At 34.8% G+C, this 18,191-nt stretch overlaps 1 protein-coding gene across 1 annotated transcript in view; it reads right to left on the reverse strand.

Moving 5' to 3' along the window:
* The window catches only part of PKHD1L1 (PKHD1 like 1), a 222,093-nt gene that overhangs the window by 24,541 nt on the left and 179,361 nt on the right, over positions 1 to 18,191 (reverse strand). The window contains exons 64-71 of the mRNA XM_069081363.1: positions 16,640 to 16,788; positions 16,431 to 16,553; positions 16,091 to 16,202; positions 15,888 to 16,004; positions 14,583 to 14,748; positions 7,959 to 8,191; positions 7,607 to 7,774; positions 3,850 to 4,007 (exon numbers count right to left, since the gene is read on the reverse strand). Coding sequence (XP_068937464.1) covers positions 3,850 to 4,007; positions 7,607 to 7,774; positions 7,959 to 8,191; positions 14,583 to 14,748; positions 15,888 to 16,004; positions 16,091 to 16,202; positions 16,431 to 16,553; positions 16,640 to 16,788 — 1,226 coding nt within the window. The remainder of the gene's footprint in view (positions 1 to 3,849; positions 4,008 to 7,606; positions 7,775 to 7,958; positions 8,192 to 14,582; positions 14,749 to 15,887; positions 16,005 to 16,090; positions 16,203 to 16,430; positions 16,554 to 16,639; positions 16,789 to 18,191) is intronic.

Raw genomic sequence — 18,191 nt, forward strand, 5'->3', positions numbered from 1 at the left:
GTATTTATTTGGTAATTTTGTGACAATATTCATTAATTATATTTACCTATTTTCCACAAATTTCTGCACTGTTGCCTCATCATGGTGTGGAAGTAACCTTATATTTTCAAAGGCTATACCAGTAGATTGTAAGCAATGGCCATTACAACCAAACTGGAAAGGACTGTGTAGTCCCTACCATGGACTGAGATTACTTTATGAGAACAAGTCTAGCAAAATATGGAGAAGTCAATCATCAGCATGTTGACCACTTAGTGATGAATTTTTTGTCCATGGCAGTCCATGGGTAATGGGTTGTGCTCAGGATTAAACAGGAGGAAAACAGGGTGGATTGCCTTTGAGAAACTGCAAAATTTCCTCCTTTAATAATCCCAAATTTCTTCCAGGTACAAGGTGCATCTTTTAAATAGTAATACTATATTAGTGTTGCTGTGTGATTTCAATTCATGGAACATTGTAGTCTCTGAAGACAAAAATGAGTAGCACACAGGAGACTATGGATAGGCTTATAATGGGTATGATCAAGCTACATGACAAATAAGGAACTATGAAGGATAATCAGAATGAAGAATGACATCAAGGAAATGTATGATAGAAAAAGTGATGGGCTGGTCTTTTGGTGAGAGAGGGATAATGAATTAAGCACATGTGCTCCACTGGTACCCTTAATATGTCAGAAACTGAGGAAGGTCCCTAAGCATGTTGAGTGGAGATTGTGTGGTAAATTTATGGGAGAAAAGGGTTAAGAGTAGCATATAATGGTCATACATTGATTGATTGTGATACATATAATAGGAGGAATATTCACATCAATGAAGTCACAGATCTGTTTCAGTGTATGAGTCTATATATCATGTTCCATATCATTCTACTTAAAACAATTTTAAACAAGTATTTAGCCCTACTGCATTCCAGGCACTACAAAAATTATCTCATTTTATTGTCACAACAACCCTGGGAAATAGGTGCTAATATCACCTTCATTGTATTGATGAGAAAACTGAGACAGACAGAGGTTGTGACTTGCCCAGGGTCACACAACTACTAAATGTCTGAGATTAGTCTTGAACTAAGGGCTTCCTCACTCCAAGTTTAGGGCTCTATTCATAGTATCAACTATCTAGTTGATGCCTCTGTTCTTAGTCACATGAAAAGAGTAATTTTTTTTGATATACAATAGTTTTCTTCTTAGCTGCTTGCAAAATTTTCTGCAATTGTAGTTGTAGAGTTTGAATCAATGTTAGTGTGAAGTGAAGGTGGGATTTATCTCTGTTGTTATCCTGTGGATTGTGTCAATTCTTAATCTATCCCTTAATTTTAATAAATCCATGAGATTTGGGGGCATGAAATATTATGGTCAGATTCTATTTTCATATTATTTGGTAGTTCAATAACTCTTAAATTATCTTTGATAACACTTTTTCTTATTAAGATGTCACTTTATTCTAGTTATATTAATGTTTGAGTTTGTTTTGCTATTTGTTCTGTTTCTACTATTTTGTAATTCAATGCAACAATTAATTTCTCAATAAATTTATAGTTTTATTTATATTATCCATGGATAATTCCAAATTGTTAGTTTCATTATGAGATTTTCATCTTTGTAGTCTTGCTTTTTTTTCATTTATGATACTCTCTAAGTCACCTTTCTATTTAGCTATGACTTCTTTATACCTTCTGGCTTCATTTATAGCAAGGTCCCGGGATAGAATAGATATGATTAATTGCCTCCATACTCAGTGAGGGGGAGGGAAAGGTAGGCTTTGAGCATACACAGAAATAGTCCACCTAATTTTAGTATGAAGCTGTTTCTGGCCATAAAGAATCAGAGGTGATGCTACGTGATGATAAGTCTTCTCCTTGGCTGTAGACTTAGAGGAACCAATGACTTAGAAGTTAGTCAGCCAGAACTGAATGAACATACAAGAGGTAAAGCATCTATTGGCTAAAGGAACACTTGGTTTGTTAGTTATTATGGCAGTGATTAAGATAATTTCTTAACCAAAAAACAAAATATTCTGAGTTCATTTGACTATTTCTTTTCAGTTTATACATCTTAACAAATTGAACTTAGCAATGAAGGCCATTTTCTTTTTCACCTGGTTCTCTTCCAAATATCTCATCTTTGTTTCTCTAAGATTGACAAATTAATTTAAAATCCATCATCATACTACTAGTAGAAAGGCTAATCCCACTAATTCAAATCCTGCTACAGTCATCATTATACAGAAAGTACTACTTAGGTCACTTGGTGGGATGGGTGCTGCCTTTTTGCTGATGTGCTGATGAAAGTCAGTCCAGCCTCCTAACTTCTGCAGCCATATCCCTTTCTGCTCCAGAAAGTTGTAGTTTTTCAGCATGGCTCTAGTTGATTTCCTTACAGGGTCACTGCTTCCTTTCTTCCCTCTGCTGTTCCTTAGACATCATCAGTACCCTGGCAAAAGCCACCAGCACCTCCAGGTGGCATCATCTAAATGCAGGGTCCTCATATAGCTGCACTGCCCCCTGAGGCTTGCTTAGGAGTCAGGTAGTCTCTTTCCTTGGTAGCTTCCAGGAAGCAGGACTCTGAGCTGTTCAGAGGGTCAGGACTTAGATTGTCCCATGTAGCTACCCCCACACATAGACTACTGGGTCTAGAGTCAGAAGACCTTGAGTCCAAATCTGGCCTCAGATACTTACTATCTGTGTTGTTTCTTCAAAGATGATCAAAGTACTGGACATTTTAAGCCATATGGTCACACACTTTGGGGGGAGACTGGGAGAAAGTCTTAAACTCTACCACGCAATCTTTTTGACACACTAAATGATAGAGGCCAGTATGCCAGAAAGAGCAACTGTCTACTTACTTGAGTTTGGTAGCATGATCCTTGAAACCTGCATCTAGGTCCATGTACTTATTCATAGCTCCTTGATTTTACGTTGTTCTTTCCCAATAAGGGAGTCACACAGTGTAGTAGGGACCCCAACCCTCAGGATGACTGGGGGACTACTAGAAATTGTATTATTAGTCATAGATTTGTTGACATGCTCTCCAGTTTATCAATGATTATGCTAACAACTTTTAAAGATGGCATTGATAGCTCCAGCATGACCAGTTATTCTTAAGGGACAATTCCATTCTAAGGTGTGTGTGTGTGTGTGTGTGTGTGTGTGTGCGCGCACGCATTCTAACTTTAGTTAAGCTGGTGTTTTAGGGAATAGTACTCTATAGAGCAGTGAAATGTTGGGTCACAGGGTGGGTGGAAACCAAAACTGGCTTTCAATGGAAGGGGAAACCTACTTGTGGGTGGAAAAGAAAGGGATAGAGAGAGAGGCAGGGGAAGGAATGGGGCAGAGATACTGCCTCTGAAAGTCAGGGGTCTAGTTCTTTCAAGCAAACTCCATCCTAGGCCATCACAGTTGTATTGACTTGTTTTACTATTGTACTTCCATGAAAGTGAGGCTGATGACTTTGTCTCACTTAAATCCAATTTGTATGCAAGTTAAGACATCACCTTGTGATGTCATTGTGCTCTTCAAGGCCCTTTGTCACCCTAATTGTCTTTTTTGACTTGCTTAACTCATCAATGTCCTTTCTTAAATATGGTACCCATGACTGGATTAAATAAGTAGCTCCAGGGGGGAAAAGTAGCTGACACAAATTTTTTTTCATTTTGGAGGGCAATTGGGGTTAAGTGACTTGCCCAAAGTCACATGGCTAGTAAGTGTGTCAAATGTCTGAGGCTAGATTTGAACTCAGGTCCTCCTGACTCCAGGGCCAGTGTTCTATTCACTGTGTTACCTAGCCACCCCACTGACACAAAATTTTGTAGTTATATTTAGGAAAGGTTTAATAATATTTTATCTTACCTTGTTTTGCCCAACATTAAACAACATTAGTCTAAGATTCTGAGGACTGGTACCAGTAAAATAAATTTCATAGGATTTGTTTAGGGCAACAATGCTGTGAAATAGTGACAGCCTCCTCTGACATGTGTATCCAGCACACCAGCCATGATCCTGTGGACCTAAAAAACAAGGAAAGGTCAACCTTCTCCAATCTTAAAAATATATTATAAACCTCTCTAAGAAAATTTAAGATAATTTGCCTGAATTATGCAATTAAGTCCTTGTTAGACAAAATACTTGCAACAAGCCCTGCATGGTAATTAGCACCCAAAAGAAAATAGCCATAATGAAGCTCATCATTTGTATAAAATTATCAGAGTGAGATACTTAACAATAGAACGTATTATCTTTACCCCAAAGTACACTCCTCCTCAGGTCACTATCATCTGTCTGCTTGTCAAAAGAATAGAAATCTCAGTGTCATCTTCAGCTCCTCATTTCATACTCCACATATCCAAAAGGTTGTAAGTTTTGTTGATCCTACCTCCACATGATGTCTCACATCTATCCCCTTCTTTACTTACACTACAAGCTTTCAAGTTCAGGCCCTCATTACTTTTAGCAAGTAATATTGCAAAAGCCTCTTGATTGGTGCCTACTACATGCCCATCCCCTCTCCAATTCATTTTCCATAGCTGTCAAAGCACAGGTCTGACCATGTCACTCCCCTGTTCAATAAACTCCCAGTGACTTCCTATAACATCTGGGATTCAATAGAAGCTCCTCTTTGGCATTCAGGTCCCTTTCCAATATGGTTCTAATCTACCTATCCAGGCTTAGTAAGTCAATATACTCTTAGTCTACTTCTAGTCCACTCAAACTGACCTGTTTGCTGTTCCTCACATATGACATCCCATTCTTGTCTTTATGCCTTTGAATAGACTTGCCCCCATGGCTAGAATGCATTCTCTCCTCCCCTCTGCTTTTCAAAATTTCTAATTTTCTTCAAATCTCATTTCAAATGCTACCTCCTCCTCAAAATGACCTTTTATTTATTTTACTTGCATTTTATTTATAGTTACATGAGTATATGTGTTTTACTTCTATAAAATATAAGTTGTTGAGGGCAGGGAATATTTTATTTTGTCTTTGTGTCCTCAGTCCCTAGAAAAGTATATGGCAGTGTATAACAGCTATTCAATATTGTTAAGGCTCTAAGCCCCATGCAGTCTGGCTGATTTAGAGCTAACCTGTCAATTCCCTTTCTTAGACGATGTTTGTTAGATGCTGTAACATAAGCAATTTTTGTGTCCAGCAAAACACTGCTTTAGAGAACTAGATAGGTTCTAAGTGGGGTAAAACTTATTAATGCAGAATTATATGAAGCATCCTTACCTAAAGGGTTCTAAGTGTGACTAGTTTAAAGTAAATTTTCAGGTATGTTATTGAACTTGTGATGAACAAGAGTGAAGTAGGCAGCACTGTTATATTTTTCAATGGAAACTCCTATCATATGTTTTATAACATTGACATGCCATCAGTCAGTTTCACATATATCTTATAACCCTTGTCATAATTTCTGAGATTACTTACTTTTATTTAATTTGAGTTACTTTAAAAATTTAAAACTTTGAAATAAACTCTTAATTTGGTCTTATTATAAAGGTAAGTTTTTGATATTATTTTGTGCAATGGGCAATTTTTATGTTCTCTCTCTTATTGAGTGATTAATTAATACAAATGAGGAAATGTACTTTGAATGGTTCAGTGATTTGACAGTGGACATAAAGCTTGTGAATGTTCCAGGAACAATTCGAACCTAGGCTTTGTTTCACTTCAGGCATTAAACCCCATTGCCTTGTTAGAAGATTCCTACAAATATTTGGAAGATAGGATATCTGGGAGCCTTATGATCACACCTCAAGAATGACCTCATGTTTTTTACTTCATTCTAAAAAGAATCCTTGTGAAATCTGTCGTATTCCCAAATACCAGCTACAGAAATTTGAAGCAAATGAAATAAGCTTCAGCAACCAACTGGCCTCAAGGAAATTCTGTCCATTTGGCAAGAACATCCAGTGGAGCAGCTCCTGTTCCTCAACCCCTGGATAGTCTACTCAGAGAACAATGGATGCCTTTCCATTCAGGCCCAGGCCTTTTTTGGTTATAGCTGTGCCATATTAAAGTTCAGTGTTCACAGAAAAAAATATTTCCCCATTACTTCAATTTTGAAGTGTCTGGGATAATAAATGTATGAAACACTGACTGAAATACTGAATAATGAATCTTGATATATTTATTCATAAGGTTTTATTGAATTTCCTGCCTTCATGAAGAATTATCAATATTCAGAGCTGAACTTCAGTCAGAATTATAAATTGACCCAAATTTAGAATGCAAAAGTAATGCATTTTCCCAAGTAAACCTTTTATTTATCAACATATAGGAATATATATCCTACTTTGGTAAAATCCCTTTTGTGTACTTGTTGTGTGTGTATTGGGGTGGGAGGAGGAGGAATGGGATTGAGCAAAACTACTAGGTATGTAGGTGTGGGTTAGAAATAGAAATACAAAAAAATCACACTATAAAACACATGAAACCTGATTTTGGTATATATGTGTTAAAGTGGATAGAGAGCTGAACTTAGAGTCAGGAAGACATGAGTTCAAATCCTGCCTTTGTGACTAGCTTTGTGACCCTGGGAAGGTCACTTAACATCTTTAGCCTCAGTTTCCTCATTTATAAAATGGAAATAACAATATGACCTAATAGAGTTGATGTGAGGATCAAATAAGCTAAAATATATAAAGCTCTTTACAAACCTTGAAGTGCTATATAAATTATTATTTTATTATATTATTTATTATTATTGATAAATTAAAGACTTAATGAACCCAATGAATTTCTTTATTGTATACTTATCTAAGTGGATCCAAATCCACTTAGAAGGTGGGGGGAGGTGGAGGTTTGGGTGGTGAGTGGACTGTAGCACCTATACCCAGCACAGTCTCTTGTATATAATAGACACTATAAATTTTTCTGATTCAAATTACATTAAATGGACCTTATCAGGGTTCAACTATACCAGGACCAGCTAAGAATAGTCTTGGTGGATGCAAGACTGATTGCACTCTAATTTCCAAGATGTACCTTAAAGTTTCTTTGTTTTTTCCCCATAACAAAAAATTTCCAGGTTGTAGATACCTCCCTCGGGGTTCTCTAAATGTCCTTTGACAATTGTTATTTATCTTTTAATTCATATAAGGCAAATTATAGTGTTTAAAGAGTCTGGAATATTTTTTCCTATTTGTTTTTAGTCAACTTTTTCCAATACAAATAGGAAGAGCATGATTACATGTGGGTTTTTTGTTGTTGTTTTAATGTGATCAATTTGAAATAGTTGCTCTACTTCACTAATAAGTTTGGACATCTAAGAAGTCAAGTCTTTTTCTATAATATAGTTTTTTTAACTTGCAAGTGGAAAACATGGAAGGAAAAGATTTGGGTTAAGAATATGAAATGAATAGGGGAGGCAAGGTGGTGCAGTGAGTAAGAGCACCTGGCCCCAGAGTCGGGAGATCTGGGATCAAATCTGGGCTCAGATACTTAGCACCACACCCATAGATAACTGGCTGTGTAACCTTGAGCAAGTTATTTAACCCCAATTGGTTTTAAAAAAAGAATATGCAATGAATAATTATAGAAAAGCTAAACATTTAGCAAGTATTTGTTAAATGTCTCATATTAATGTAGCCCATTTTGATTGAATACTTACCATTAATAAGATCAACATAACCATCAGCAAATACAGCCACTGGAGAAAGTCTTCGTATTTCTGTGTCAGAATCCAGGCTTTCAATAACCATCATGGCATATTCCATCCCAAAGCACTGGTAGCTCTGCCACTCAGATATATATTTACAGGTAGAATCTCTAATGATTCCTAGAATCAGATGCATATACAATTTTGTCAATGAAAACAAAGTCTCTTCAGATACATGAATTACTTCTTCCTATAACAAATATATAAAAGTATATTAAGGAAAGGCTATCTCTAGCTATTGACTGATTGTGTTTCCATTGCAAAGAAGATGTTTTGCTTTAAAAACAAGAAAATCTCCTCAAACCTTTATATGGTGCTTTCTCTGAAACAGGTATTTTGCTGCCATTCAGATACGTGAGCATCACTTTAGGAATTCTATAGTCTCCCACTCCAAGCTGACTATTTCCATTCCATTCATATTCAGCTTGGGGTATCACTGAACCAGGCCTCCCCAGGAAAGAGCCATCAATGTCTTTAAGAAAAGCTTTCTTTTTGGCATCACAGACCATATCTACACAATCTGATGGATTCACTTTACTGGGTAAAAAAAAAAAGGCAAAATTAATCATTACTTAGTAAGATCATTACTCACTCACTCGCTCATCATCCCATTGAATATTTTTGAATATTCATTATAACTAAATAGCGTATATAACTAATATTTTGCCGAAGTCTATATTTTATCAGGTTATTTTTGTCAACTTGTGAAATTCTTTAAAATTTCAGTAAGGCAAACTATGTTTGTGGAATATAATAACACAATGATTCTGGCATGCCAAATATCATTGAGTTTAATGTTTGTTTAATGTTTGTGGAATGTTTGCAATATTCCATGGACTTATTCACCAAACATGTAAATGGTATTATTTGCAGAACAGAATTGCCTTTCTTTGTTTTCCTCATGTTTATACACTGCCTGGCATGTAGTAGGCATTTCATAAATGCTTGTTGACTGATAGGATATTAAAATATCCTTTCCATTGGTGGTTTTCTTTTTATTAGGAACAAGAAGATTGAAACAGGCCTGATAGTCATTAATATTAGTAACCATTGCTTTAAAGCAACAGTTTTCAAACTAAAATATGAGAATCCCTGAAGGTCCCCAAGAATCTTTTGGGTTTGTGGGGGGTGAGTTTCATGAAGGGTCCATGAAATCAAAACCATAAAAGATCCTCATATTCATACTAAGACTCTCCCCTCTCCCTTTTTACATGGCTACAAACACAAATGGTACTAAAAAGTGTTACTTTTTTTTACTCTTATGTTTTGTCCTGAAAATAACATTTGCATTGATGGAGCAAAAGCAAAAGTGGGTAAAACTGTGGGCACCATAGCAAGAATAATAACAAACTGTACTAGTAGTCATTGTATGCTTTACTGCCACACACTTGCAGTTTTAAAAATGCACGTTCACTTAAGAAGGTCCTTGATGAAGCAATAAAATTATTAATTTTACTAAATCTCAACTGTTGAGTATGTCTTTATTGATTTGTGTAATGAAACAGGAAGTACACATGAAGTACTTCTGCTGCCTACCAAAGTCTAGGGGTTGCCTCAAGGAGAAGCACTTGTGTGATTGTTTGAGTTGCAAGTTGAACTTGCTGCCTCTTTTTCACTGAATATAATTTTTTACCTGAAAGAACAACTAACAGACAAACTGTAGTTATTCAGATGGGTATTTGGCAGACATTTCTTCAAAAACAAATGAAGTGAGCCTGTAACTTTAAGGAAGATAACTGAAAGCATTTGTTGCTAGTTTTAAAATTCAAGTTTGTAAATGAAAATAAAAAATTTTGGAAAATATATATCTGCCAAAATGAGCTTAGTAGCATCCCAATACTCTAAACTTTTCTGATAAGATTGGTGGTGATATTTATGATTGTGATTTTTGATAGGGTATAATGAAATGTGCCAACATTTGGAAGATCTGCATAACTCACTGAACCAACATTTCCCACATGGCCAATATGGGACCAAATCGTGTCTGAATAATATATCCATTCAAGTGAATTAGGAATTTTAATATAACAGCATATGAAAAGCTCATTAATAGTCATATCAATTCAGATTATTCATTGCAATTAACCTTTAAGAAAGTACTGCTTGGGGGCGGCTAGGTGGCGCAGTGAGTAAGAGCACCGGCCCTGGAGTTGAGAGGACCCAGGATCAGTTCTGGCCTCAGATACTTAACACCCACACAAAATAACTGGCCATGTAACCTTGGACAAGTTACTTAATCCCAATTGCTTAAAAAAAAAAAGTACTACTTGTTGAGTATTGGTGTAATATCAAAGAACAATATCCCCAATTACCTGGAAAAAACCTATTAAAATATTTCTTCTTTTTCTAACTGCATATCTTTCTGGGTCTGATTTTCTTCATATGCTTCAACTAGAACTACATATTAAAATGGACTGAATACTACTGCACTATAAAAAATGATGAGCTTGATGATCTTAGAAAACCATGGACAGACTTGAATGAAATAATGAACAGAACCAAGAGAACATTATATACAGTAATAGCAATATTGTTTTAAGAACAACTTTGAGTGAATAAGTCATTTTGACTTTTATAAATACCCAAATTAACTACAAAGGACATATGAAGATACTACCTGCATCCAGAGAAAGAACTGATAAGTAGAAGTATATATGGAATGATTTTACATATATACATATATTTGTGTCTAATGGTAGCTATCTCTAGGGTGGGGGAGGAGAAGGAAAAAAAGAAATTTACATGATAATTTTATATATTTAAAAGGAATAGCAAGTTGTTCATAAGAGATTTGCAGTTTCATGAGCAATGATTTTTAATTATTATACTATTTTATGGAAATACTTGTTTTATTCTATAAATTAAAAATAGATTGAATGAAGAAGCAATTATAAGAATTCTGACAAACTATTAGAAAGAGATTTGTAAAAATGTAAAATAATTCCATTTTTTCAAACTTTTTTTGTTTTGGAAAATAAAATCAATTTCATAAAAATATGTTATTTGTGATTTGAACACAGGTCTTCCTGATTCCATTACTGCATCACCTATGTCAAATGTCACTGTTTAACACTATACACTAGTAGAATTTCTGAAGGGAGGTTTGGAGGATTAATTTATAGAAGAGATGAGAGCTGAATACTGAAGATGAAATTTGATGAATAATCTTAAAAAGCATAGGTATAGTAGGAAAAAAATCATCATAGAAGGAAAGGTAGAAGTAATATTTTTATGGTGTTCATGATCTATTTAAGCAGATTGGAATGTAGGGGTGGGGAACCTGCTGCCTCAAGGCTACATGTGGCCCTTTACATCTTCAAGTTCAGTCTTTTTGACTGAATCCAAACTTCAGATTCCCCAACTCTGGATAGAGTATTTCTTTTCTTTTCTTTTTCTTTTTTTTTTTTTTTTTTTGGAGGGAGGAAGGCAAGGCAATTGGGTTTAAGTGACTTGCCCAAGGTCACACAGCTAGTAAGTGTGTCATGTGTCTGAGGCTGGATTTGAACTTAAGTCTTCCTGACTCCAGGGTCGGTGCTCTATTCACTGCACCACATAGCTGCCCCAGGATAGAGTATTTCTATAAAGCAATATGACCATTTGAAATCCCTGAACAAGAAGATGACCAATTGTGATCTCTTGTGAACTTCTCTACACCTTTGGTGTTTTTAAAGGTGGCTACTGTTTTGGCTCCATCTATAGTCAATTAGTATCACCTTTAAATGATACCTTGAAGTTACACTGACAGCCAGTTTGGTTGGTTAGGACATTCAGCATTAATCTTGGAATGAGGAGATCTGGTTTATAGGCCTTAGACATTTATTAGCTATGTAGTCAGGAAGAGCAAATCACTCATTTGACCTCTTAGAACATCACTTTCCTTGTATACATGAAGGGGATAATAATACTTGTATTATTCTATTGCATAGGGTTGTAAAAAATGTCCTTGTCATAGGTGAAATGTGTCATTTGTAAATTACTATTATTGTATTTTATTAAACAAACTAAACATCATTTTGCCCCTTTTCCTTATCCCCTAGATATTAACTGTGAGATATAGCAAAGGGTTAAGTTTCCACAGGCCCTGGAATGGAGTAACAAAACTTAAAGGAAACAGCACTAGCCTTCTTTTCATTGGTTGTCTGCCCCAAATTTGGTGTGTAGATATGCACAAGTAAGGGACTGAAGAATGTTTCCTTCTGATTGGGTAGAAGGGTCAAAATGAATATTTATAGTAATGAAGGACTGAGATTGCTTTGTCCTGGTTAGTTTGAGATTTTGAGCCCACCTCACTGACCAATGGTGAGACTAGACAGGGGAGTGAGCTAGGTTAGGATTAGGATAATAGAAGCCTGTGAGCTTCTGCAATTTGTACTCCCTGGCTGATGCCCCTTGAGCAAACAGGGCTGTGCCCTTTCTCATGAGAAAGAATAAAGACCTTTTCTGCTTTCTGACACAGACTCCAATTTTGAAGATCCGGCAGTGGTTTCTATCCCACACATTAACTTAAACTTTGAATTTGAGAATTGTGGAACTTGATAATAATAAAATTACAAAAAATAATCAGAATTGAAGGGGATCTAAATGACAGTGGAAAAATATATAATGGATCTAAGCAGGCTGTAATGGCATGTTACATATTAGCATGTTACCAATAGTAACTAGTATGTTACCAAGAGTAGCTAGTATGCAAGATATAACACACATACATATATATACACACACATAGAGAAGTCTTCAAGGAGACATAAGATTAGAAAAAGGAAGCATACCTGTCATGAAGCAAAGTAAAGAATAGTCCAAAGATAATCCACTTGTGCTATAGCAACAAAATATCAAAAAAATAAAGAGAGCTTCTAGCACTATGGTTATACTTTAAGGAAGATTTATAAAAAGACATGAGCAAGAATAGCAGGTGAAGAGAAGGCATAGGTGAATTGTGATTTGCCAGAAGAGGTATCCACTGGGATGAAATCAGAGATCCATAGGGATTTTTAAAAGTGATTTTAAAGTAGGATTAGTAAATCCTAAGGGAATGAGCTTTAGATTGTATATTTTGTATTAAGTCAAACACATTTAGGGCACTTGCATTTCATTCAGTCATAAAACAGTAATCATTAGTTACACTACTTAGGAAAAAACTGTATTTCTTAATATAGATCACAATTTTTTTAAATGTCAGAAATTTTAGATTTCCCTACATCAGAAATTTGTAAAGGGTAATGTGAATGGCATAATGCATTTACCCAACATCCTCTGATCTATTATACTGTCTAGGTCTTTTATCCACCTCTGAGATATCACCGAATCAAATAGACAGAAGAGAATCTTTTACAAAATAACATTTTTGTAGTCCTTCATATCTAGCATTATAGATTCTCCTAAGAAACCAACAGCTTCAAATACACCTTGTTCAACCTATTGTCCTTTGTGACTATAACAATTTTCATTAGTCTGTCATTATATCTTTTTATTTATAATAAGAAACAAATGAAAATTTCAAGCATATTGTTTTCACAGACAAAAAATGGTGAGGCAGCAAGGGTAAATATGATATAATAGGTAATAAATATTTGAGTAATTCTGTAAAGTAGTTAAATACATGGTAATTAAAGAAGTAGGGCACTAGCAGTTGGGGCACTCAGAAGGGTTTCAGGCAGAAGGTGGTGCTTGGCTATGTCTTGAAGAAAGAGAGAGGGATTCCATGAGAAGGAAGTAAGGAGGGAATGAATTCCAGGCATGGGGCACAGCCAGTACAATGGCACAGAGATGAGAGATGGAGCACTGTGTGTGAAAAACAGACAGAAGGCCAGTTTGGCTAGATTCCAGAGTGCAAAAATAGAAGTAATGTTTAATGAGACTGAAAAGAGAAATTTGAACCAGGTCATAAAACTAAACAAACGAGTTAAAACTTGATTATATAAGCAATAAGAAGTCATTGAAGTTGATTTAAGAGGAGAATGCTATGGTTCTCTTACACATTAGAAAAATCACTTTGGAAGCAATGTTTAGGATGGGCTAGAATGGGGAAAGACTTGAAGTAAGGAGACTGGTTGAAAGGCTATTGAAATAATCTAGACAACAGGTGATTAAGGCCTGAACTAAGATGATAGCTGTGTGAGTGGAAAGAAGGGGTTGCATGTGAAAGATAACAAATGACAAAAATGGCAGATTTTCCAATTGCTTAGATACATGTGGTGAGTCAGAGTAAGTAGAGGATAATGCTGAAGTTATAAACCAGGAGATTGGAAAAATGGTGGTGCCTTAGACAGAAAGAGGGGAATTTGGAAGAATGGTTGGATTGTTTTGGGGGGAATAAAAATGAATTTTACTCTTGATATGTTGAGTTTGAGATGCCTCCAGAACTCCAGTTGGAAATGTCCAACAATGGGTTATAATGGGTGATTGAAGCCCCAGAGGAGATATTTGGCTTGATAGATAAATCTGGGAGTCATCAACTGTAAGATGATAAATGAATTCATGGGAACTGATGAAGTCACCAGGAGACTGCATACAGAGGGAAAAGATTATTAGGGTGCCTAAGAAAGGGACTTTCTTTATATATTTGTCTTCTCCAAGTTAGGTACAAGGATGTGATAGTAGAAACAGTATAGATACTTCTCAGTTCACCGTGTCTGTGACTGGAGATGCATAGCCACACATAATCCAAGTCTGTCTTTTAAACTTAAAAGATGATGCTTAAACATAAACTCAAGGTACTTTGCTTAATAATAAACAAATCCCCAAACTTAATGGCACACAGTTATATTGGTGTTGCATATTAATCTTGGTGATTTACACATGGGTGATATTTTGAGTTTCAGTCAGTTGTAGTTTTGGTATGATAACAAATTAAGATATATGGAAAAATGAACAACAGGATAGAAATGATAAACGTTTACCTACAGTTATTAGTGCAAATGAGTATTACCTTACATCAGGCCTATGTATAAATATTTTTGACTGTTCAGTTGTGTTAACTGTTTGAATGTTTTCCACATGGATTGGATGTTGTAAATCTTCATTTAAAGGGTTTGTCATGAACATCACAGCAGTTTCATTTGAACAAACATTTTTAAATCCAACAAATGTGGAATCTAAAACAAAAACAATATAAAATCACTTACCATACTTATTATTTAAAAGTAATAGTTACAAAAAAAATTTTGTGTAGCATTCTAATCTCACAAATCTATCTCCCAATCTCATTTTGTACAATGCGATTTTTTTGTTTGTTTGGGGAGGATGTTATTCTTTTGTTAACCCTGTTATTCACAGATTCTAATGTATTGCATTTATTCAGAAACATGGACTCAAAAAAGAAACAGCAACACAGGCAGATACATACTCAGCTATATTCATTTGCAAGTTCTTGCTATCTCTTTTTATTCCAAAAAAAGGGAGTCCAACTAGAGGATAAGTTTTAATAGGATACCTTCATCTTTATCATGTTGTCTTTTACTGCTCTTTCTGAATTTTAAAAAGAAATGTCATTATCTGTGCTCCTTAATGAAATATGGCTTTATTTTTCAAAGGCCATTTTATGCCAATAAAATTTTAATTTTAATTTTAATTTTCTGGAACATATTTGTCACAGGATTTAGGGCTGGAAGAAACCTTGGAGATCACCTGGCCTAACCCCTTCATTTTACAGATAAGGAACTTTATTAAAATCAATATGAAATGTTCCATTCAAACTCCATGTAATATTTTAAATTGGTTCCCTGCCATCAAAGGAATACAGAAATTCTGAGACAGTAGCCTTAGGTCAATAAGAGTAAAATGAGGGAAAAAATGTAGTTAAGGGAATTTGAGTCCAAATTTCTCTCATGAGCTAGAAGTAACTCCCTAAAATGAAATCCTAAAGAAATTTACTATAGAAAATTGGATTGAAGTGAGCAAAATCTTTCATTGTATGCCTAATGAATTGTTCATGAAAACCAGATTAATCTATGCTTCTCTGTGAGTTGCTATTATGATCATAATCATTTTCATTTCCCTTCTCAAAAGTCAAGCAATTGTCACTTCTTTATCTCCTTACATAATATACTAGGGAATCATTTTTGAAATTTACCCTTCTGACCTTTGACTTATTTTTTCTTATCTCAATTCATACAAATATTAATTTTAAGGTTTTTTTTTGTTTAGATGTAACTATGAAATATTTATATGGTGGTTTCCTCTTTCATTTTCAAATTCTATCAGACAATTTTCTAATTAAAATTTTTAAACCTACCAGAAACTTCCAACAATCCACTAATAGCATTGTAACTCATGAGCCCTGCATGGGGTTTCCTTGGGGCCATGTTGTGTGCAGAGGCAAAGGTAGGCCAGCAGATTCCACTTCTCCCTCCTTGTCCCAAAGGAAAAAAAAAATCATAAAATTTAGCCAAATGTTTGTTTGTACAGGCAAATCTTAATTTTTGCAAAATGCTTTACCTGAGGGAGGTCTTGTGCTCCGATGGGTAGCCGTAAGTTCAATATTGGGATCATCATTGGTGAGGACATCAGAACAGTTAAATTGGGGGCTGCTTCCTACCACTATTAAGTTCTAGAAAACAGTCATTTATTACATCTGTGATAATATATTCCAAGTACTAATAATAATAATGATACTGAATTTTCCTGAAATAAATTATAATCAAGAAATTTAAAGCACTCTATTAGAAGTCAAGGTGAACCCTTCAAAAAGGTTCATTATTCTTCAGAAACTTTTTGGGGGGGTATCCTGGTTGTTATTTTTGGCTTGCAGTACTTTGTGAGAGTTTTCATTTCTTACCTTAATTTGTACTGTTTTGTTGGAAAATTTGTGAGATGTTGCATCTGGCAGATATATAATGGGAAGAATTCCCATTCCATTGTCAACCAGTGTCACATTAGAGACTTGTACACTCTCAGTGGTCTGCAAAACATATTTTTTGGGTATCATTGTCTTAAGGACAACTAATAACAAAAATCAACAAATCACTAGGAATAAAGCACATTTACCTGAAAATAGATGCCATAATCCCAGCATTTCCAAACTTTAAACCCCTGTATATGAGAGCACCCAGGGAAGCCATCTTGGTTCATATAAACACCATATAAACCTCCATGGGCTTCATTGTCATGCCATTTTCCTGCAGAATTAGCTTGGTCTAGAAAGAAAATACAAAACTGAATTATTAAATGAACAAAGTGTGTCTTCATTAAGCTCCTCACTTTTTAATTTAACAAAATGAATTGACTTATCTCTGACTTAATTTTTATATAATGACCAAATAATGTTATATCTGTCATTTGCAGGTCATATGACTGACCATTAGCTCCTGTTATTATTTGAGATAACCTATTCATGTTTGATCTTTTTTTTGATATGTTGTTCTCCTTTTATTTTAAAAATCCGTTTAAAAGAAAGTTTTCTAAAATATGCCACATAATGACAATAAAATTCTCTGAAATACTTTTTATGTAAAACTTGTGGAAGATTGATTCTTGATTCTTCTATAATGAAGAGTTCTTGACCCTTTGCACATTTAAAAAGATATAAAGAAGAAAGGAGTCAGTATGGTATGGTAGATTGAGCCAGAAAAACCTGATTTCAAGCTTCACCTCTGACCCACCCTGTCTGTGCAATCTTGGACAAGTCACTTAATTTTTTAAAACTCTAGTCAACTTCCTAAGACTACGAATTGGAGAGCAGATACTGACCTGCTTGAATAGAGGGAATTTCCTCAACTAGGAATTTCCTATAACACCCAATCACAAGTCACAAAGCAGAGAATTCCTTAAGTGCAGTATATAGATAAAGGGGCCCTGTTGTTTGTGAGTAATACCAATGTTATTTATTATTATTATGCATATAGTGAGAGAAAACATGGCACAATATATAGAAGATATGATCTGAATTCAGGAAGGTCAGGGTTCAAGTCCTGAATCTGGCACCTTTCTAGTTCCTGCCCTAGGCAATTTCCTGTCTTTGAGTTATGGAGAAGTTTCACTAAAAGGAGTTCTTTATGCTGATCAATTACAGTTTTGGATCAATACATTTAAGCATACACCTATGGACGGGGATCATATTCTGACATTCAGTAATTTGGTAAAACAAAGTCCTTTTATAAAGAGGTTGTAGAAAAATTAGACTTTAAAATATTAAATCAAAGAAATATTAATTTGATTAAGACAATTTAAAACTATAGAGTATATATCATGATATCAGTTCTTTCTAATGTCAAAAAGGCTTAATTTTTTTCAAGAATATGCTTTAAAAGAGAATATAAAAAATAATGATCATCTCTTTTGAACCCAAGAACTTAAGAATCGTCTAGAAAAATGTTGGTCCAAATCATTCAAATCATGCATCTGGCAGATATATAATGGTCCATTATATAGAAAGAAACTTTTTAAAAAGAATAGTACAACTTTGGAATTAATATTATTTTTCCCATTGATTAGTCCTGTTACCTTTTACTTGACTCTTCCAAGAATCTCTGGAATTAGAATTAGTAAACATTTATCTATCTATCTATCTATCTATCTATCTATCTATCTATCTATCTAT

This window comes from Petaurus breviceps, unplaced genomic scaffold (assembly GCF_028583685.1).
Source record: "Petaurus breviceps papuanus isolate PSGF00001 unplaced genomic scaffold, PetGlider_PUasm1.0 98, whole genome shotgun sequence".
Classification (NCBI taxonomy): Eukaryota; Metazoa; Chordata; class Mammalia; order Diprotodontia; family Petauridae; genus Petaurus; species Petaurus breviceps.